The 22,275-nt window shown below is 37.3% G+C and overlaps 2 protein-coding genes across 2 annotated transcripts; one reads left to right on the forward strand and one right to left on the reverse strand.

Moving 5' to 3' along the window:
* Positions 1 to 3,085: 3,085 nt before the first annotated feature.
* LOC133337932 (flap endonuclease 1) lies at positions 3,086 to 4,297 on the forward strand. The gene is made up of 2 exons (XM_061546135.1): positions 3,086 to 3,970; positions 4,028 to 4,297. Exons 1-2 carry the CDS (start codon positions 3,086 to 3,088, stop codon positions 4,295 to 4,297), a joined length of 1,155 nt encoding a protein of 384 aa, XP_061402119.1.
* Positions 4,298 to 7,609: 3,312 nt separating this feature from the next.
* LOC133337931 (integrator complex subunit 8-like) lies at positions 7,610 to 13,292 on the reverse strand. The gene is made up of 12 exons (XM_061546134.1): positions 13,178 to 13,292; positions 12,772 to 13,119; positions 12,168 to 12,291; positions 11,363 to 11,831; positions 11,055 to 11,300; positions 10,704 to 10,994; positions 10,458 to 10,637; positions 10,151 to 10,396; positions 8,554 to 8,984; positions 8,263 to 8,381; positions 7,882 to 8,054; positions 7,610 to 7,810 (listed from the first exon to the last, which is right to left on the reverse strand). Exons 1-12 carry the CDS (start codon positions 13,290 to 13,292, stop codon positions 7,610 to 7,612), a joined length of 2,943 nt encoding a protein of 980 aa, XP_061402118.1.
* Positions 13,293 to 22,275: the final 8,983 nt, after the last annotated feature.

Genomic DNA, 22,275 nt, shown 5'->3' on the forward strand with positions numbered 1-22,275 from the left:
TTATTCGAAATGCATTTACAGCCTGTTTTGTAAAATTCTAAACGAACGAGTTCGAGTGACTTACAACCAAACCTTTGTTTATGTAAACAAATATTTTTGATTCAAAACAAAAATAAATGACATATTTTTCAAAACCAAGGAGTTTGGTCGTAAATCACTCAAATTCGTTCGTTTAGAATTTTACAAAAACAGGCTGTTAAACGATAATTAAACTCCTTGTACATTAAAATTTTTACTGGGTTAACCTACTTTATGAGGATTTATTTGATATATATGCAAGGGAAATGACAATTGAAACCCACTGGGTTAATGAAATCCGGTTAAATGTAAATGTACTATTACATTAGAACATTTTACCAGGTTAACCTCCTCTAGGGAGAATTTCTTTGGCATATATATACAATGGAATTGACGATATAGATCTACTGGAATTTAAAAAGTTCAAAACAATGTAAATGTACTACTATGTACAAGATTTGTATTTACCGGTAATCAAAAAGAGATAAAACGTTTTAAAATGTATAGAAAAAATATCAAAATAAAAAGAATTTAATAGGAAAATTTTGCTGGTTCGGTTCAAAACACTAGTTAGAAAATATCAGTCGACGTTTTCGATATATACAGGTAATTCCACTTGAATTTACTTGCTTCTTTTCCTTCGACTTGAAGGACAAAATAAAGGAGAAGGAGCGTATCATAAAATAAATTGGCATTTTAAGAAATTGCATCAAAACAATAAACAACTGTTTCACATGCCATAGTGTATGTTGCTATATTTTCAAACTTTAATTTATTTTCTCTTAATTACATTGCAGTTTTACAGCGGACTCTTAATAGTTCATATTTGTATTGTTATAAAGTTTTAATAACAATAAAAAGTAACAATATGTTTAAAAAAACAATAAATAAAATAATGAAAAATATTACAAAATTAAATTACAATTCGGCAACACATATTACAACTTAAATCACGAATCTTTTTTTCAAGCACCCTTTTCGAAAATTCGAATCCGCATCTCGTATTTTTTTGCTTCTCTTTATTCATTCAGAACAAGGCGAGAATGTGATAGCGAAAATTTTTTTTACATGGGAGATATCTCCCTAGCGAATATTCAGAATAAGTTCTTACTTACTTGATTTTGAACGCCGTTCCACTTTATTCTTATACAATAAAATAATCCACCTAAACAGGCCAAGCCTGAAGTCCTCTTATGTGTTTCCGCCCTTATTATCCCAATTCCATAGTTTGTAGGTGAGAAAGCTGAGGGGAATGGCAACCATTTACTTCTCTCGCCCACAAACTATCATTGCAGCAAGTACAATTGCCTAGTGTAATTTTAGTTTAACCCATGTACAATAAAACAAGGAAGGACAAATTAAGTTGAGAAACAAAAAAATCAACTCTGTAGGTAGTTGCTTCTTCTGTCAAATATAATAAACACATAATACATAACTAAAAATGCTATTAGTTAATGAAGGGTTATGATTTTTTCCCAAAATCTAGTACAAGGTAGGACAACTTGAGGTGAACAAAAAAAAAAAAACAATTCTGTGTGTTAACCATACAATAATACAAGGTAGGGCAGCTTGAGGTGAATAAAGTGGACCACACACGTCAAACATGTGCGTTCGATCGGTGTGAATCGAAGCAATGTTTGACGTGCGTGGTACGGTGTTCATACCGATTTGCCGGTGCGCACACCGATCGAAAGAAATTAAAAAATTTTAATTTTTCGTTGTGCGACGCGCACATTTTTGACGTCTGTAGCCTGGTGTGTGGATATTTTCTCATTTGTTGCGAAATTTCTTGGAGTGCGGATCAGCGGACAATGTCAAACATATGCAAAAAAAAAAAAAAAGTTTTGGAAGATTTTTTGATATTTTTTACACATATTCTACAGTGTGGCAAATAAAACTATTTTTCCCGGAATAAAATAAAAGTATTTAATAAATTTATATCAAATAAAAATATTAGGTCTTTTTTCCGACATCACTATCGGTGTCCATCTTAACGCTTCAAAAATAAATACGAAATGAAGTTTTGTGGATCCGTTTGACGTGTGTGGGCTAGGAGCTTCACACCGATCGAACGCACAAGTTTGACGTGTGTGGCCCACTTAACAAAAAATCAACTATGCATGTGTGGCTTCTCAAATTACAGGTGAATAGTTTGAAAATGGTGGCCAAAGGTCACAAAATATTGAATATTGGCATCGCATTTTTAATATCAAAAAACAGAAAGACGGACACTGCCAAATCGATATACCTTCTTCGCTACATTATAATCATCATGTTCCCACACTGTAAGAATCTACGCATGTTTACCATTTTTTTTTTCTTTATCGTAGTCATGGAATAATTATATAAGGTAACTGCAATACTCAGCTGATTTGATTGTATCGTAATACTCGTATCATTTTTGATTTATGTAAAACGACCCACCAGGAAAATTTTGAACACATTAGATGTGAAATAAAAAATACGATAATACAATTTGAGCTGTACAATATATAGGGAACCAGAAAAAAATACAACAGGCATGACAATTTCAATTATATTAATTTAAAAGACTACTAATCGCACGTTAACAATTTTACTTTTTCAAAACAAAGAAATCGCAAAAGAAGTTCGTTGCCCTCTGATTCACAATTTACTTCAATTTCCTAATGGGAAAATGTGAAGCAGCAAATCCTTTTGCAACAAAAGAATCCTATTTTCAACGCTATTTTTAGCGTTTTTGTATGAGTTACCTCTACATGTGGCAATGACTATATTGGAGGAATGATCTGGAAGAATTATGGGTGTAAATGTAGCATAAATCTTGAAAATTAGTTGAGACGCATCCATTTTATACTTCACTTAATAATAATCCGTTTACAGTTACGATACGTCACCACTAATTATGTTGCCGGCATAGCGTGCGTTGTTTTGCAAAATTGGCTTTGCGAATTGCATTTGTTTGATTTTGCATTCCTGGCGCAAATGTTGAAAGGATTCAAAGTTATAATTTTACGAGGATTCAATTAAAATTAGTTCAATTTTCTAGCATCTTGTTTAATTTGAAAATAAATCCCCAGCCGCCGCCATGGGAATTCTAGGCCTCTCCAAGTTAATTGCCGATGTCTGTCCGCAAGCCATCAAGGAGAGTGACATCAAAAATTACTTTGGCCGAAAGGTAGCCATCGACGCCTCTATGTGTCTGTATCAGTTCCTGATTGCTGTACGTGCCGAGGGTGCCCAGCTAACATCTGTCGATGGTGAAACGACATCCCATTTAATGGGCATGTTCTATCGTACCATACGTTTGCTCGACAATGGTATTAAACCGGTTTATGTTTTTGATGGAAAACCACCAGATCTGAAATCGGGTGAATTGGCCAAACGTGCTGAGAGGCGTGAGGAGGCCCAGAAAGCTTTGCAGGCTGCCACCGAAGCTGGTAATGAGGCGGATATGGATAAATTCAATAGGCGTTTGGTGCGTGTAACCAAAGATCACGCAAATGAAGCTAAAGAACTGCTGAAGTTAATGGGGGTGCCATATGTTGAGGCACCCTGCGAAGCTGAGGCACAATGTGCCGCCTTGGTAAAGGCGGGAAAAGTGTATGCTACAGCCACGGAGGATATGGATGCTTTGACATTCGGTTCCACAGTACTTTTACGTCATTTGACATTTAGTGAGGCCAGAAAAATGCCGGTCAAGGAATTCCATTATAGTAAAATATTGGAAGGATTTGGTTTGACTAGCAAAGAATTTATTGATTTGTGTATATTGTTGGGATGCGATTATTCGGATAGTATTAAAGGTATTGGCCCAAAGCGGGCTGTCGAATTAATTGATAGCTATCGCGATATTGAAACTATTCTGGAAAATATTGATCGCCAAAAGTATACTGTGCCGGAGGATTGGAATTATCAAGTGGCCAGGGAATTGTTTATTAATCCTGAAGTTGCCGATCCAGCTGAAATTGAGGTAGGTTAAAGATTTTCTATTTTATTTTGCAATGGGTTTTAACTTTTTCTATTTCAGCTTAAATGGACCGAACCCGATGAGGAGGGCCTTGTAAAATATTTATGCGGTGATCGCCAATTCAATGAAGATCGTGTTCGTTCAGGTGCCAAGAAAATCCTCAAGTCAAAACAATCACAAACCCAAGGTCGTTTGGATAGTTTCTTTAAGGTCTTACCATCGACGGGCGGAACACCTAAACGCAAAGCTGTCGATGACAAGAAGACGGCTCAACAGAAAAAGGCCAAAGGTGCTGCTGGTGGAGCAAAAGGTGGCAGACGTCCTCGATAAGAATTACCGATTTTTATACACTTTTTTTGGTTAAGGTTCAATTGAAAATCTCTTCAGCTTTTTTAATAGTATTTGCCGATTTTCGATAGTAAGATCGTTCAAAATATTGTTCAAATACCGTGTAAAATACCATGTATTTTCAACAGGATCATGGTGGAGATTGTAAGATTCACTTAATTCAATCCTACCAGAATCTCCATTTGAAATAGTATAGAATTGCTATAGCGTTACCAGTTATGTTAAGTTTTCCCCGGATGTCTGTCATTCCACGTGTTTTCAAATTGCATTGTTCAAAGAAATAAATTTAAATATTCTCAATTCACTTGAGGTTAGTAGATGTCTGAAATTTTACTGATGAACTAAGGAGGCCTTCATATCAATTTGTTTGAAGAGATTTTGAGATTTTGCCGCAAATTTGTGGAAAAATTGAGAAGAGATGGAGAAAATTTAAAAGGACTTGACGTAAGTGATATACGGACGAATACCTCGAAGAACCTAAAGTCAGAAGATTTCCTTCGAGGACTAAACCAGGAAAGGCAGTGTCATAGAACAGTGTTGATATGTTCTCGAGAACCCTTTCTTCCGGTTAAGATTGATAAGTTGCACAATAATAGGTCCACACCTCGTAGAGTAAAACCAGAAGTTCCCAAGATGGGGTGATTTCTCCGCAAACTCTTCAACCTGTATCTTTCCGGTTGGTTGTACGATCATGGCGTCGGGTCCTATTATCGATGGCATATTTAAAATAGAAAAAAACATCTCGTTAGCTAAAATGCAAAAAGGCGTAACTAACAAAAAATTGAAAATTGACTTTTTGAATGAATATTGTGAATGTCAATAAACTACATGTGTTGACAAAGTCAATTTCAATTTTTTGTTAGTTACGCCTTTTTGCATTTTAGCTAACGATCTACATAGCTCAGGAATATGAAAATATCCGCCACCAAATCCACAGCTACACTGTCCACCACTTCGGCGGCAGAATTCAAGTCCCCGCTGAGGTGAGTTGATAATCCCAGACCGATTTGAACTCGGGTCGTTCGTGTGTTAACATTGACGACGCAAAAAATGTTCAACTACTTAGAATGAAATAAAGGCCATTGGTTGTTTCATCCCTAATTTTTCTGCCCCAATCGGGACCTTTTTCCTTAGTGACACACAAGGCAACTATAGAGGAATAAGTCTCCTTTCCAACGCTTATAAAGTGCTATCCAGTGTACTGTGTGAACGACAGAAGCCAATGGTCGATGACATTATTGGACCATACCTATGCGGATTCAGGCCTAGCAAATCCACCATTGACCAGATTTTCACTCTGCACCAAATCCTAGAAATACCCAGGAAAAGCACATATACACAATCCACCTATTCGTCGACTATAGAGTCGCATTCGACATCCCTATCCGTTCAGAGATGATTAAAGCCATGTCTGCGTTCGGCATTCCTGCAAAATTAGTACGGCTATGCAGGATAACTTTAACTGGCACAAGGTCAGCAGTTAAAGTAGGAAAGGACATATCGGAGCCCTTCTATACTGAACGAGGATTCAGACAAGGTGACAGTTTGTCGTGTGATCTTTTTAACATGCAGCTGGAAAAGGTCTGTACACCAAACAACACATGTTACTCGCCTACGTCGATGACATCGACATAATGGGTCGAACATTGCGAGCGGTAAAAACCACCTTTGAACAAATTGAGAAGGAGTCTGCCAAAGTGGGTCTGGCAAGAGGAGAACATGCTGATGGTATCAACGCACAAGACGTCCAGTAGACTTGAACCCACTGTGGAACTTGAGAACTACAGCTTCCATAAATAAAACTAATGACAAAAGTTTTGAAATTCGGAGGAGAATAGTGTTGGCCAACAGATGCTTCTATAATCTGAGTAAGCAACTCAAAATCAAGGTCACCTCTGGCCAGACCAAACTCACACTCTACAAGACGCTGATATTACCCGTGCTGTTGTATGGATCTGAAGCATTTGTACTTGCATAAGCAGATAAAGCAGATCTTTTAGTGTTTGAGAGAAACATCCGAAAAATCAATCTGCGTCGACGGTGAACATCGCCGTCAAATGAACCATGAGTTGTACCATCTATTCTCGGACATCGACATATTCAGACGTATCGAGCTGCAGCGACTATGTTGGCTAGGCCATATTGTGAGAATTGATGATGATTCCCCAGCTCAAAAGGCATATAAAAGCGAGCCAACTGATGGATACGGATGGTGGCATAGGACTTAAGTAGTCCTTTATTCCTCCACTAAAAACTATAAATATCGGTCCACTTTTTGGTGGTTCCAATATAACGGTACCCCCCCAATTTTCAGTTTTTGTGGGGTTTTATCCAAATTTTTCGCTCGAGTTGGCTGTAATTTAGTACATTGAGTTCTTATTGGGTAGCAAATCTCTCCACAAAAATTATAAATATAGGCCCATGTTTTCGGGTGGCCCCAATATAAGGGTACCCCCACTTTTCGGTATTTTGGGGTTTTTGAGCGCGTTTTTCAACCGAATTCGCTGAAACTTGGTACATTGAGTTCTTATTGAGTAACAAAACTCTCGACTAAAAATTATAAATATAGGTCACTTTTTCTGGTGGTTCCAATATAACGGTACTCCCCAATTTTTAGTTTTTGGGGGGTTTTGACCGGTTTTTTTCACCGAGTTGGCTGTAATTTAGTACTTTGAACCAAAAATTATAAATATAGATCCATTTTTTCTGGTAGCCCCCATATAACGGTACCCCCAATTTTCGGTATTTTTAGGTTCTTGAGCGCGTTTTTTAACCGAATCGTATATGGTAATAAAAATCGTTGAAATTTTTATTTGGTGTACATAATTGTTTACATTAATAGGTTTGTAGAACTGTCGGTATAGGTCCACTTTTTGGCATGTTCCCAATATTTTCATTTCAGGTACCTTTCAGTATACCTATGGTGGAGTGTATCCAAAGTTCGGCCCGGCCGAACTTAACGCTGTTTTGACTTGTTTATTTTCTTTTTTGTATAAAAATGATTTCCATATTTTATTCTTCCAATTTTTTCACACATTTTTATGTTGCTCCCGTATTTCCCCTTTATAATTTTTGTAAATATGTTTTAGAATAACAAAACTCGACAGTCTTCAATTGAAAATATTATAGTAAATACTGTTTTGCCAATGCTCTTAGAAAACGTGACTTTCTTATAGATGCCGCTTCCCGTTTGATTTCATCATTATTGTTGGCATTTAACTCCAAGGTGCCCATAACGGATATCTGGAAAATGATCAAAACAACAGTAAAAATTATTCAAAATAATAATAGGTATTAAAAAAATAAAGATCCCATTAAACCCACCGCTTCTAGTTTTCGACTATGTTCACCCTTTTTGGCATGTAAATTTATGATAAATTCCAATAGTGTTGTATCCCATATACAGCTGTAGTAGGCATCCATGGCATCGGTATAATTTGATGTTTTCTCGGTAAGATTTTTAAAGACAATACCATAATCGATTTCTTCCAAAAACTAAATGGATGAAGAAATAACAGACAATTATTTTAAATTATTAAAGTAAGAGACAGAGTATTCAAACAAACCTGACACAAAACGGTGGCTTGCATATGACAGCCGAGGTTGGAAGAACAACGTATCATTTTCCTAATAATATAATCATCGGCTACATTACGTAGCAGTGGTACATTACAATAATCTGTGCCAGTGACCAGTGCATTTATATAACAACGCATGGCTGCTTCATTATTGCCAATAGCTGGAAAAAGAAGAAGAACAATTAATTGTAAGTTAAATGATATAAAAAATAAAAGACGAGGGATAAGAAGTTTTAATCCAACCTCTCAGCACAATAGGAATTATTTTGTCTTTTGAGCCATTTCGATTTGGAAATCCACTGTGGTTGAAACGAGGAGTATACCAGGCTTGATTTTCAAAGAAATGAAATTAATATCAATTATATTTACCTAATTCCAAATCACCCTTCATTTTAAGCCATGAAATCGTTTGAGGATAAAATTTCAAAGCCTCCGTTAGAAGCCAATGTAATGTTTCACATACCGATCGTATGCTGTAGCCCATGGGACTGAAATTAAAAAGAGAATACACATAGTTTGTTTTAAAATAAATGTAATAATCCAAATATACCCTACACTATTTTGGTGAAAAACAGGATGTGATTTTTGGAACAAATCACTAAGCAGTTCCTCTTTAAAAAAATTCCCCGTTCAGATTTCTGAACTTCCCCCCCTACTTACTTGCTTATACTTGTTGGCCACAATTGCATATATTCACCATTTAGGTCATGATTTGGATCATCTTTAAGTATGTTATGGATTTTACCCAACATGGAAATTGTTAAATTGAATAACATTTGATGGCGGATACGTTTGAGGAATGGATAGAGTCCGGTGGAGACGGCCAAGCAGGGAGAATTGCGAGAACTACCACCACCTGAGCCGGATGCACCGGCACTTCCACCCCTTTTTGATGAAGTATTGAGAAACATTGACAGAACCAAATCCCAGGCATCACGACATATCTTTTTGGGTCCTTTCATTTTTTCCATATCCAAAAATGTATTGGCAAACGATATGGCCAATTCTAATTGTGGCAAACGTTTATCCAACATGATAACAGAATTCCAATCGTTGAGATTAAGCAACATGATGGCACAGCTTTCAATGATCTGAAGGGAAAATTTGAATTTATTATTTAGTAAAAAAATAATAATAACACTGTGATACAAAACAAAACAAAAAATTTTTTCAGGGGTTCTAATGTACCAATTCCGTTTAGTTGGAGTCCCTGGACCACGAATATACCTTTGGTTTTTCTGGGTCACTTCGAAAATTAGTTTTATAACGGTAAATGTAGAGAAAAACGTGGTTTCATAAAGTTTCACTTTGAAGCGCTTATAACTTCTTTTCTTTCTAACGGATTTATATTATGTTTTTTTTTCGTTCGAAGAGTAGAATTTTTTCTTTCAAACAAGGTATATACTTGGTAAATCGGTTGAGGATTGGCTGAGTTACAGTGGTTGAAATGTGAAAAAATACTCATAAAATTACAAAATTTATTTTTCTTCGGACTGTACGAAAAAATTATGACATCAAGCAGTATAAGTTTTATTATATTACGGGGAAGACAATTAAATAAACTTTCAAAAATGAGAATAATCAAAAAAATCGGTTAAAAATGGACGACTTATACACATTTTTGTATTGATTGATGCATATTCTCTAAAGGAAATGTGGGTCTATCTCATTTTCTTTTGTCTGTTACAAACATAATGTGGAAATGAGGAAACGAGATAGACCCATATTTCCTTTAGAGAATATGCATAGAATCAATACAAAAATGTGTATAAGTCGTCCATTTTTTAACCGATTTTATTGATTTTTCTCATTTTTGAAAGCTTATTTAATTGTCTTCCCCATAATATAATAAAACTTATACGGCTTGATGTCATAATTTCTTCGTACAGTCCGAAGAAAAATAAATTTTGTCATTTTATGAGTATTTGTTCACATTTCAACCACTGTAACTCAGCCAATCCTCAACCGATTTACCAAGTATATACCTTGTTTGAAAGAAAAAATTCTACTCTTCGAACGAAAAAAAAACATAATATAAATCCGTTAGAATGAAAAGAAGTTATAAGCGTTTCAAAGTGAAAATCTATGAAACCACGTTTTTCTCAACATTTACCGTTATAAAACTAATTTTCGAAGTGACCCAGAAAAACCAAAGGTATATTCGTGGTCCAGGGACTCCAACTAAACAGAATTGGTACATTAGAACCCCTGAAAAATTTTCGTGTCGCACAGTGTAATTAGAAGAAATGTCTCCTACCTCTATGCGTGGTATAATATTATCATTTGTTTGCAACGAACTCAAACACTGTTTGCAACGATTGCCCAGCGATTGTAAATCCAAGGTTTTGTGATTCCATTCATCCAAACATTGGGTGATTTGTATTAACAAAATTTCCCAACTAACCAATTTACCCAATTTGGAAATTATCGAAGAGTTTTGTAACTCTGGCCGTTGGGTTTCGGATTTCAAGACACTCAACATGGAAACAGCGCCAATGTAATCCTGAAATAAACCTATTAGTATCTACCTTAAACCTATTTTTTTAAATCTATAAAAAACCTACCCCCTTGGCGGTCATTTCACGGGCCTTGCCCAATAGCACATAGGCAAAATCTTGAAGAAATCCCCGTTGCATGGACATCAGCAAAGATTTTATGGGTGTGGCAATTTCCCAGCTGGGATTAACCGTCCATAGGGGTTTGGTGGGATTTGTTGCAGCCAATTTGACCAAGAGTTTTCGTACCTAAAAACAACAAAATAAATTTATTTTTAAAAAAAGAATTTTAAATTGACACAAATTAACCCTCACCGTATTGGCATTGGTACACGAAATCAATTGCCTTTCCAGTGAACCAATTTCTATGCGTAACATTTTCGAATTGAATTTCCATTCATGCAGCAAAGCCAAGGGTGGTTGCGGCAGTTCTTCCTCTTGTATTTGCTGCTCCAAGTCTTGCAATTCAATAGGTGAAAATAAATTCAAGGGTTGGGCCTCCTGCAGCCATTGTTTATTGGCATGATTAATAATTGTTTCAATCACAAATTGCTTGAGTAGATTACGTTCGCTCAAGGAGCAATGGGGTAAGATGTCAGCAATGCCCTGTAACATTTTTAAAAGTAATTATTTAATTCAATTTCGTATTTGTTTTAGTGCTGTTACCTCAGTTAAAGCCTGAAAACATCCCAGCTGGGCATACTTCTCAAAATAATCCACACTGGCAAATATATTACCCTCATCGAATATACTGCGTATTACATTGAGGGCAGCAACTTGCATTTCCAATTGCCTGGGTTCCTTAAGGATACCCTGTGAAATGGCTCCCTCAATGTCCAGCTCCACAATACGTCGATTGACCAATGAAAGTTCCCGGGTGCGATTGTCCAGCTTCAAAATCTCTATAATATCCTGAAAGTAAAAAAGAATTAACATAAAATTCTCAAATTTCCCATTCAAAAATCCCCACATACCTTATACTGCATCAGTTGGGACATATTAAAACGTTCTGTCAATGTCTGTGAATGGGCACTGAGACCACATGCCAATAAATATCCCTCCAATTCATCTTCGTTGACATGGCAGAATACAAATTGTTTGGGATCTTTCCCAACGATTTCATATTCCGCCTTGGTCATATTTAAATATCGGCGACATTCGTTAACTGCCTCCCGGGCCAATTGATATTGTTTGGTATACAAATAGAAATTGACCAGGTCGAAGTAGACTTGTGTTCTTAATTCGGCGGGAGATATTTGTATCATCGTATCAAATTGTTGTGGTACATTTTGTTCATCATTAGGATGGGGTGGTTTAAATGTTTCATAGGCAAAAACATAAAAGGGTTCCGATGATTTACACAACTCCTGCAGGAATTCAATGCTGGGTTGTGGCGAAATGTCGGGGGCAAAAAATTGATGCATTGGTTCCATGGGAACAAACCTGAAAGAAGAGAAGAGATTTAATGAAAATTAGAAGTTTTTTATGAAAAGCGAGGCGTGCGTTCAGGGATAATGAAATCACGTGGTCTGCTGATGGGACAATTATGAGGAGACGATCCTAAACAAATTACGGGATGGTAGTTAACGTCATTTATTAAACCCCGTGACTCTGGTTGGGGTTTACTCATTGAACGTGCAAAACTTGGAGCTATCAATTTGCTCGACCAGAACTATTTCTCTCTGGTATGAACTAGGACAATTCATGTCGTCCATTGAAGTTCCTAGTTTATACACTCCAGAAGAGAGCTAATATATAATAAACAAATCTCATACTTACATACTTCCCATGCCAGTGGGTCGGGCCGCCTTCATAGCTATGTCTTTTAAAATTTGTAAACGCAACACCCAACGATGATAGAAGGTTAGGGCAAATTTAGCGGCCTTTTCATTGCCATCAGCAGCTATAATGAAAATCAGAAAACCGCATATTAATCATTGTAGTTTTTTAATGGATTCTGGTAGGCTTAAGACCCGAAGGGGGTTCGTTTTGAAATTCTTACCATAAGAAGTTTTTGGGTGCCTGATTATAACTACATACTTTTTCTTCACGGATTGGGACTTTCCCGGGGATTTATGACTTTTTCTATTGGACAGTCTATGGACGGCTATGTGATTAAATCCCCTTGAAAATTTACAATTATGGACATCTTCGATAAAATATTATTAAATTTTTGCAATAAGGGTTCTATCCACTTCAAATTGATACCCATAATGCCTTAGTGAATTTAAAAAGCCATGGCAGACACAAGGTTCCCATCGGAATTTCCTCTCAGGAAGTATTGAATTCCCCAAAAAAAAGTACTATTATAATCAGGTCTCCAAAAACTATTTATAGAAAAGATTTCTTCCTCTTTTAATTTTTAATTTTTTCAACTACTCACTTATGGTCGCCTGAAATTCATTATTCAATGGTATGCCAACACATTTGCCAAAACTAATGGTACACAAATCGCGCAATAAAAACAATTGCTTTGGTATGGATAGATTTTTCTCCAGTAGATCCAGATTCCATTTAAGCCATGTGGCCACTTTCAATGCTAACACTTTCAAAGCCATTTGTTTGCGACTTAAACGTAAACCTTCAACATTTTGTTGTGGTTGTTGCCCCACAATGGCTGGGGCTCCCGGTATGGCATTGGGTTCGGGGGCGGTTAAATCAAATTGTGGTACAGCAACAATATCATGGGTTGTGGATATAAATTGTGTCAGCAATTCCAAGGCTGAGGGATCTGGAGAAAAGTAAATTAATTAATAAATTTTTAATGTGTAAATTTCACCCCGAAATACCTGGACTGGGTTTCCTCAAATGTTTTGTTATCAATTCGGGATCTAAGAGAAATTCAAACCATAAAACAGTTTCCGCTGCTAGGGGTACTGGTTTGGGTTTTAATGGATCATCCATGTTTAGGAATTTATTTTAAATTCTTTCCTCTGTCAACTCGTCTAGAGCAGAGTTGTGATGTCCAGCAGCCAATCAGTTCAAATGAACTATTCACACAAAGTAAATCAAGGAACTAGTGAAAGATTTTGTGTTTAATACTTTTTTAAGCACGGTTTAACAGATAATTATTGATTTTATTAAGTAATTTCAAATTCAAAATATTCATTTAGTCACATTTTGATATGAGAATGAGTTACAATAAAATATAATTCATAATTGATACATGAAATTCGAAGATGGGGCACTAGTTCCTTTGAGCAAAGAGTGAACAGAAATGTTCAACTATGTGTAAACAAATAAGACAAGGGCAATGTAAAAAAAATAATGGGTACTTACCAATTGTTGAATATGCAATGGAAAATAATCGCAATCAGCTGATTTTTTGAAAGACGATTTTAACGGCTATCAATAAACGAATAAAAGAGCATTTAAAAGTGAAAAATATATATATATATATATGAGTTTTACGTATTACCCTTATTCCAAAGTAGTTGAATGGTACATTTTTCCCACTTTTTTGTAAAAAATTAAAATAACATCCACATAGAATACAGGGCCATCTATTGACGATATACATTTATTTAATTTATCTAATCAAGAGATAATAGCAAAGACAAGAACTTGTATGTAGTTTACTATAAATTTCACTAGAGGGAGCTAGGATATATTAGATTAAATGTTTAGGACAGTTAAAGTAGCGTAGATTCCAATGTTCGAAGGTGTAATTGGGAATAAAGGGGATTGATTAATGTTGAGATCTAATGCTTCGCAGCAGGATACATCGATACATCCTGTTGTCGAATGCTAACTATTCAGACCTGCTTGATAAGTTTCTTGATCTAGATGATGTATTTTATATTTTTGGACTTTTCTCTAGAGCATGCAGATTCTTCCTGATACACCTGGTTGGGGCAGTTTTATCCACCATATGTTGGTTAGAATGGCTCTCTCTCTGCACCACCTAATTAGGTACTACAAGATAGCAGATCTTAATACTTCTCCATTGCGTAGAACTAATATTCGCGCACCACACTGTTACAGCAAAGCTGGTCACAGACTGATCTATCGCTTTTTAATAGGTCAGCAAAGTTTTTCGCCTGCGCGCCAATATGCTTCGGCAAGCGGAATGAGGGCCTTATTTCTACTTTTGAACTTATCGCATATACATATCTGTAGTTTGTGTGGCAGGTGCAAACATGCTAGCGAATGTGGCCCCAAGAATTTTGGTATAGTTAGTGGTCAGAATTGTGTCCACATCGATCTGTTCTGGTTTAATCCTCCGCTTATACGTGTGAAGATGCCGTGCAAAGGTGTTGTTGTAATATATTCCTTCCGGTCTGGCATCATTCCTTGGTTTCAGTAGCGGGATCAAATTACCCATTGTCCAGACTTTGCCACCTTTCTCGTCTTCAAATGTAACTGATGTCCGTCCTATCATTCTTCTTTTCAGGGTTCGAGAGCAACTTAATCGTTGCCTATTTTTTACTCACACCGGTATCTGCCGAGTTAAAACGACAGAGCTCACCGGAGAGTTCCCAGAGTCTCAGATATCAGTCGTTCTAATCCCGCATCATGCTCATTTCCTATTCCAACTGCCTCTGCGGGAAAATTAGGTTCATACTCACACCGGTTTCAAAGTTGCAATACTTCAGATGCTCTAACCATTTTTATTCCGCTTATGCTCCGCAACCATTCTTCTGAAATCCTACAAGAGTTCCCTGACTCTGGTATGTGCGGAGTTAAAACGACAAAGCTCAGCGGAGAGTTCCCATACTATCAGATCTTAGATCTCCGTCGTTCTAATCCCGCATTATGTTCATTTGCCACTCCAACTATCTCAGCGGGGAAATTAGGTTTCATACTCACGCCGGTTCCAAAGTTGCAATACTTCAGATGCTGTAACAATTTATTCCGCTTATGGTCCGCAACTATTCTTCTAAACTCCTACAAAAGTTTCCGGACTCTGGTATCTGCCGAGTTAAAACGACAGAGCTCACCGGAGAGTTCCCAGTTCCCGGAGAGTTCCCATACTCCCTTATTAAGGTGGCCATTTAATAACCCTTCAATAAATGATGCTCAATCGTACTCAATTTGAACGCACATACGTGCCTAAGTCTCTTATCCGAAGTTATTTTGTGATCCTCATTTATCTTTAAAACGTCCTAGAGAAATCTTGGCAATTCGTCCACAACTTTTATTGACTCACTAAAGTCTATCCAAGACTTGTGTTTAGGTATGTTGATCTAACTTTTATACATATTGAATATTCTTATTAAGAATTAAAATCTTTATTGAGCTTTGACTTGTTCGATGGTCATTAAAATCTGTCTTCCTGGGGCTTCTATGATGAAATGATAAACATTCGCGTCAAATTCTAGGATAATCCTGATCTTGCTCCCCATTTCACTCACCAACAAACTAAGAGCTCTATCTGCTCTGGGTCGGGATCTTCGCAATAGTTTTTAGTTTTTACGCGTCTGTCGGATTTAGCCTAGTAAATGATGACTACGCGTCGTTCGGACCATTTGTTGAGTCGTCAACTCCATAAGTTTTGTTGCTGATTTACGACGTTCCTACAAATTTCGCACCTGTCCCGACATTCGTCATTCTGGTGGTACAGATGCGTCTAGACTAATGGTAGAACTGTTTTTAGAAAAGATGGTTTCTTTGCAGTGTTTTGCGGCTTCTTTGTCCATCTTTTCTTCTTAATTTCCGCTAACGATACATACTAGATACGAGAGCTTTGTTTTGCAATGTAGAGGTTTAGGTCGACAGATGATTCGCAACCTGATCATCTGTCGACCTAATCCTCTACATTGTCAAAGGCTTTGAAGAAAACTTCAACTGAAGTCACTGTGGAAGTCGTTTCTCTGTCTTATAGAGTTCTAAATTTTCTCGACAGCTGTTCTACAATCTCCTTATACTTACTTCCTTAGCTGGCTTCTTGCAGAACGGTTGTTTCATAAGCCGAGCTTAAAAAAGATTTCCAGGCGCGTCGGTTTTGTGCGCATCTCACCAATTTAAAAGACCATTTTCCGAGATGTTGTCTTCTACTTGTTCTTTCCATCGGATACATGGCCATCCCCTTCTGCGTGAACCATCAATTGGCTCGCTTTTATATGCCTTTTGGGCTGGGGCATCTTCATCCATTGTTCACTACCTCGAAGCTGTAGTTTTCAAGTTCGACAGTTGGTCCGAGTCTACTGGACATCTTACGCATTCATACCATACATACTTCCTGACATTTACTGTCAGTCCCTCTTTGGCAGACTTCTTCTTAATTCTTTCAAAGGATGCTGTTACCGCTCGCAATGTTCGATCTATTATGTCGATGTCGTAGGCTAGTAATAGTGTACAGAGTGTCAATTCTGTTATTTCATCGGCACTTCTCGGGCATTTCCGACCTTTGAGCCGCTGTCAGTTGCTGGGGTCTCGACAGATTCCCCATCGTCGGACATCGCCTACGTCGCAGCTTGCCTCTGAAGTTTATTGTCGACAAGTGCCGACACAGGATCTGTAGGAGTCAGACTTGAAGTCGGTCGGTCAACAAGGTTTACGCTTCCTTCGTTGAGGCTACAACAATCACCCTGTGTAGACTTGGCCGGAATCACCGTGGTTTCCAAGTAACAGTTCCTCCGGAAGCGTATCCCCACATTGTTCTTTCGGTACAAGTCTGTCTAACTGGTCGAAGATTTCCCTACTCTTTTCCTCTAAACTATAGAGGATATCGTTAAGGGTCCCGTGTAGGTCGTCCCCTCCCACTTTATAGCCTAATTCCTCTATAGTTGACAAAAATTGTCTTGTCTCCTTATTTGTACACGATACACAGGATGCTGAGATTCCAATCATTGCATCAGCGTCTGACCACCGGTCTTGAATAGTTCGGCTGGTAATCTATCGCCACTTCTCGGGCATTACCGGCCTTTGAAACGCTGTCCGTTGCTGGTGTCGCGATAGATTCCGCATCGTCGGACATCGCCTCCGTCGCAGCTTGCCTCAGAAGTTTATTGTCGGCAAGCGCTGACACAGAACCTGCTGGAGTCAGACTTGAAGTCGGTCGGCCAACAAGGTTTACGCTTCCTTCGTTGAGGTTTCAACAATCACCCTGTGTAGACTTGGCCGGAATCCCCGTGGTGCCCAACTCATCATCAGTCAGGGTATGAGTTAGTAGCAGTTCCTCCGAAAGCGTATCTCCACATTGCTCTTCCGGTACAAGTCTGTCTAATTGGTCGAAGATTTTCCTACTCTGTTCCTCTAAACTATCGCGGATAGCGTTAAGGGTCCCGTGTATTGTTGCTTTTGCTGAAGTTTCTAGGGAGTAGAAACTCTTTGTCATTGTGCATCTATATAATTATCCGGACAAGGAATGCTTTTGTCTAGCGAGTGGTAAGTTGAACGGAATAGGCTTCAGGTATCTGTTGTGTTTGCAGCTTTTCGACGTCGAGTTTCTGTGTTACATTATGGTGGACACTGTCCACCAAGGCGTGGATATGCGATCGATAAATCGTAATAGGGCATACTTCTGCTCAAGAATATATATTTTTGGGGTCAATGACGAATGGGGTATAAATAGAAATAATCGGGCAACATATTGATTCTGACAGCTAATAATACTATTTTCATAAAGTGACATGGTCACATCTCAAATTGATCTTTAATTATCGGGTAACCGATTCATTTTGAAGGTTATTTAGCCTTTTGATAAAACGGCCCGGTCACATGGCAAATTGATCTGTAAAACATCTCTAATTCGATTTTTTTAAAAAGTGAAGATCAAACACGAATAAACCTTTTTAATTTTAAATAAATCTTCCATTAACTGATCCATTTGGACAGCTAATGATACTCTTTAGTGATCTGACCGTTAGAATCGAACAAAGATTAAATACATAGTATTCAATAGAATACGACGATTTTAATTACCCTCTACTTAAAGAAAAGAAACAGAAAAACGACATTAGAAAAAATCCCCTAAATATTTGATTTCACTCTATTCAAAAAAAAAAAAAAAAAAAAAAAAATGTATTAGCATGTGTATTAGTGTTAAATATTGAAGATTTAGTATACCCACCCATTCAATGGTTTTGCTTGGTTTTGATCATTAAAAAACCAACAACAAAATTAAAAAAAAAATGAATAACAAAACAAAAAACTTCACAGAAAACCGGTATTCAGAAACAAAAAAAAAAACATAAGTTTTGTTTTATGACAACATAGTCATAAAATTTGAATATTAAATGATACGTATGTATTTTTCTTCTTCTTCATCGATTTGGAAATTGTTGAAACAAGTGCATAACGCAAACACACACAATCAAGTATTTATACAGGTGTATCAATCTTTGACTGAGCAGGCTATTGATAGCGGTAATAAAAAATATTCGAAAAATTTTAATTCTATTCAAAAAAAAAAAAGATATATATGCAAATTGATGCGGGTATTTGTTCCAAATAGCTTCGTTTCCTAATTTGTTTAATTCGTAAATTTGAAATTTTAATACAACGTTATTCGATTATGAACGAAAAAAAAGACTGAAACTGGTTTGACATGATCTCTAATAACTCTAATGAACGCACCAAACGGACAGACAGACAGTCCCAACCAAATGATTAAAATCGAAATTGCCACAAAAAATTAATATTACAATAAAATGAGTGGATTTCAAATTATTGGATATTTTATGTAAAAAAACAAGGTGTTTTAAATTAGTTTCCAAAGACAATGAAAAAAATATGAATTAAGTCTAATGTTTGGCCTAATAAAATTGTATAAGAAAATAGGTGTTCGGCACATAAAACAGCTGATTAAATATTATATTTCATAACTACACATAATTTCTATAATATTTTATTGGAGTTTTAATCAAAAGTGTAATAAAATCCTGGAAAAAAACCCACGAAAAACACATCGACACATTCCACCTATTCGTCGACTATAAAGTCGCATTCGACAGCCCTATCCGTTCAGAGGTGTATAAAGCCATGTCTGCTTTTGGCATTCCTGCAAAATTAATACGGCTATGCAGGATAACTTTAACTGGCACAAGGTCAACAGTTAAAGTCGAAAAGGACCTCTCGGAGCCCTTTAATACCGAACGAGGGTTCAGACAAGATTACCGATTGTCGTGTAACCTTGTTAACATCCTGCTGGAAAAGGTCTTACGAGAGGCAAAAATGAACAGAAATGGTACTCTGTACACCAAACAACACATGGTACTCGCCTACGCCGATGACATCGACATAATGGGGCGAACGCTGAGAGCGTTTACCTTTGAACAAATTGCGAAGGAGTCTGCCAAAGTGGATCTGGCAGTAAACGGCGAGAAGACCAAGCTGATGCTATCAACGCGCAAGACGTCCAGTAGACTCGGACCAACTGTGTAACTTGAGAACTACAGCTTCAAGGTAGTCGAATATTTTATATACCTTGGTACCGTCATAAATAAAGCGAATGACATCAGTTTTGAAATTCGGAGAAGGATAGTGATGGCCAATAGATGCTACTGAGCAAACAACTCAAAAGCAAGGCCACCTCCCGCCAGACCAAACTCCCACTCTACAAGACGCTGATACTACCCGTGCTGTTGTATGGATCTGAAGCATGGGAACTTGCATAAGCAGATGAGACAGCTCTTGGGGTGTTTGAGAGAAAAATTCTCTGAAATATTTACGGGCCGATCTGCATCGACGGTGAATATTGCCGTCTAATGAACCACGAACTTTACAATCTATACGCGGACATCGACATAGTCAGTCGTATCGAGCTGCAGCGACTACGGTGACTAGGCCACCAGCACCAGCTCAAAAGGCATATAAAAGCGAGCCTACTGATGGTTCGCGCAGAAGGGGAAGGCTACGAATTAGATGGAAAGATTAAGTAGAAGACAACATTTCGAAATATGTTCTTTCAAATTGGAGGAGATGCGCTCGGTTTATGTAATAGAGCGCCTGTGAACTATTTCTGCAAAATCTCTTAAAGGCATAATTGGATTAACTTTGCGAACATCAGAAATTGTCCTCGTCATCCTCTGATTGTTAGAAAGGCTTAAAATTCGAGTTCGACCATCGAGCAGTTGAGATGTGTTCCAGAAATTACCATAGAATCAAGATCCGTAGATATAGAAGGCAAATATGCGAAAGCTTGGTTAAAAACGTTCTTCACAGAGCGAATGAATTCGTAAAAGTCTGCGAAAAAAATCCGCAAATACATAAATGGATTATCTTTGCGAACATTAGGTATTGTCCTCGTCAATCTCTGATTGTTAGAAAATCCATAAATTCGTGTCCGACCATTGAACAGTGGAGATGTGCCTACAAATTGACATGGAATTAAGATCCGTAGATATTGGAGACAAATATACGAAGGTTTGGCTTAACACGCTCTTCACAGAGCGAATGAATGCGTAAAAGCTCTGTTTTCTTTTGAAGTCAGGGTATAAGAAAAACCGGAAACATGTGTTTCCTTAGTGACCTATTAACTAAAATTACGAGATTCATCGCTGAATTGAAAATGTTCCTAAATGCTCGAAAGACAACTCAGATCGTCAACTATTTACTCACACGCACAGAACCACTTTAAAAACAATATCGAGAACAAAACCCTTCGGGTATCGACGTGGTTGGAATATGAGTGCCTCCACAAAGTAAAACCTACCTCCTATGGCACAAGGATTTGGATGATGGAAATTAAGGAGTAAACGTAATGAACACTATCGAGAATGTATCGAGAACGTAATGAAGGAGTAAACGTAATGAACAATATCGAGAACGTATCGAGAACGTAATGAACAATATCGAGAACAAAACCCTTCGGGTATCGACGTGGTTGGAATATGAGTGCCTCCACAAAGTAAAACCTACCTCCTATGGCACAAGGATTTGGATGATGAAAATTAAGGAGTAAACGTAATGAACAATTTTTAGATAACATCTCTTACTTCGACGCATGCCAACAAATCAGAATCTGGTCATCGATCTGATGAGATGTGTCTGCAAAAGTTGACAATATGAATTAGAATTGCCACCTGAATGCTGAGCATCAAAACTGTTTGCGGAAATATAACCAAGACCAGAAGTCGGTCTTAGAACGCTGAGCAACAAAACAGTTTGAGGAAATATAACCTAGACGAGAAGTTGGACATAAACCTTACGGATATCGACGTAGTTGAAATATGAGTGCCTCCAGAAAGCAAAAGAAAACGTACCTCCTGTGGCACAAGGGTTTGGTATACGGTCATTGAGGAGCAAATGTAATGACCCATTTATAATAGCTAATCTTACTTCGACGCATGCCAAAATATCAGAATCTGACCATCGATCTGCTGAGATGTGTCTGCAAAAGTTGGAAATATGAATTAGAATTGCGACCTGAATGCTGAGCTTAAAAACTGTTGAGGAAAGATAACCTAGACCAAAAGTCGGTCATTATAATTGCGAACTGAACGCTGAGCATCAAACCTGTTTGAGGAAATATTACATAGACCAGAAGTCGAAAATTACAAAAAAAAAAAAAAAATCTCGATAGCTATCCGAACCTCCAGGTATGTCCAAAAGTTTTAGTAAAAAGACCGGGCACAATGGGCGTATCATTCCCCATTTATTTTTAACAAACACAAGAAGTTGTTCTTTACAAACGCTGATTATTGGCAACGCATGAATTCTACAAACTACTGGTAGTCAAGAAGAAAAAGAAACCGATACGTCTTGTTCTTCTATTCTATACCACACACAGAATCAGGATCCGATCCGATATCGAAAGCAATAACAAGATCGAAATGTAACATAGGCGATGTCGATAAATGCGTAAAAGATCTATTTACAGAAGAGGCAAAAAGGGAGAATTGAAAATCCATCGACAAACTCTAAGGTGCAGTGCAGATCCATAATGTTATGTAAAATTCATTAGAAAGCAAAGTGTGATGATGAGACAAGAGATTATTCTACA

The sequence above is a fragment of the Musca vetustissima genome, unplaced genomic scaffold, assembly GCF_032173495.1.
Source record: "Musca vetustissima isolate MV318-11 ecotype Yass unplaced genomic scaffold, APGP_CSIRO_Mvet_v1 utg4553, whole genome shotgun sequence".
NCBI classification, from domain to species: Eukaryota; Metazoa; Arthropoda; class Insecta; order Diptera; family Muscidae; genus Musca; species Musca vetustissima.

What these genes read in the sequence shown, in the direction of transcription:
- LOC133337931 (XM_061546134.1), bottom strand. Translation starts at nt 13,292, where the DNA reads ATGGATGATCCATTAAAACCCAAACCAGTACCCCTAGCAGCGGAAACT. An exon ending in TGAATTTCAGGCGACCATAA is followed by an intron (nt 12,292 to 12,771) that starts GTGAGTAGTTGA and finishes TTTTCATTATAG; the next exon opens with CTGCTGATGGCAATGAAAAG. An exon ending in ATATTATACCACGCATAGAG is followed by an intron (nt 8,985 to 10,150) that starts GTAGGAGACATT and finishes TTTTCCCTTCAG; the next exon opens with ATCATTGAAAGCTGTGCCAT.
- LOC133337932 (XM_061546135.1), top strand. Translation starts at nt 3,086, where the DNA reads ATGGGAATTCTAGGCCTCTCCAAGTTAATTGCCGATGTCTGTCCGCAA. An exon ending in CCGATCCAGCTGAAATTGAG is followed by an intron (nt 3,971 to 4,027) that starts GTAGGTTAAAGA and finishes TTTCTATTTCAG; the next exon opens with CTTAAATGGACCGAACCCGA.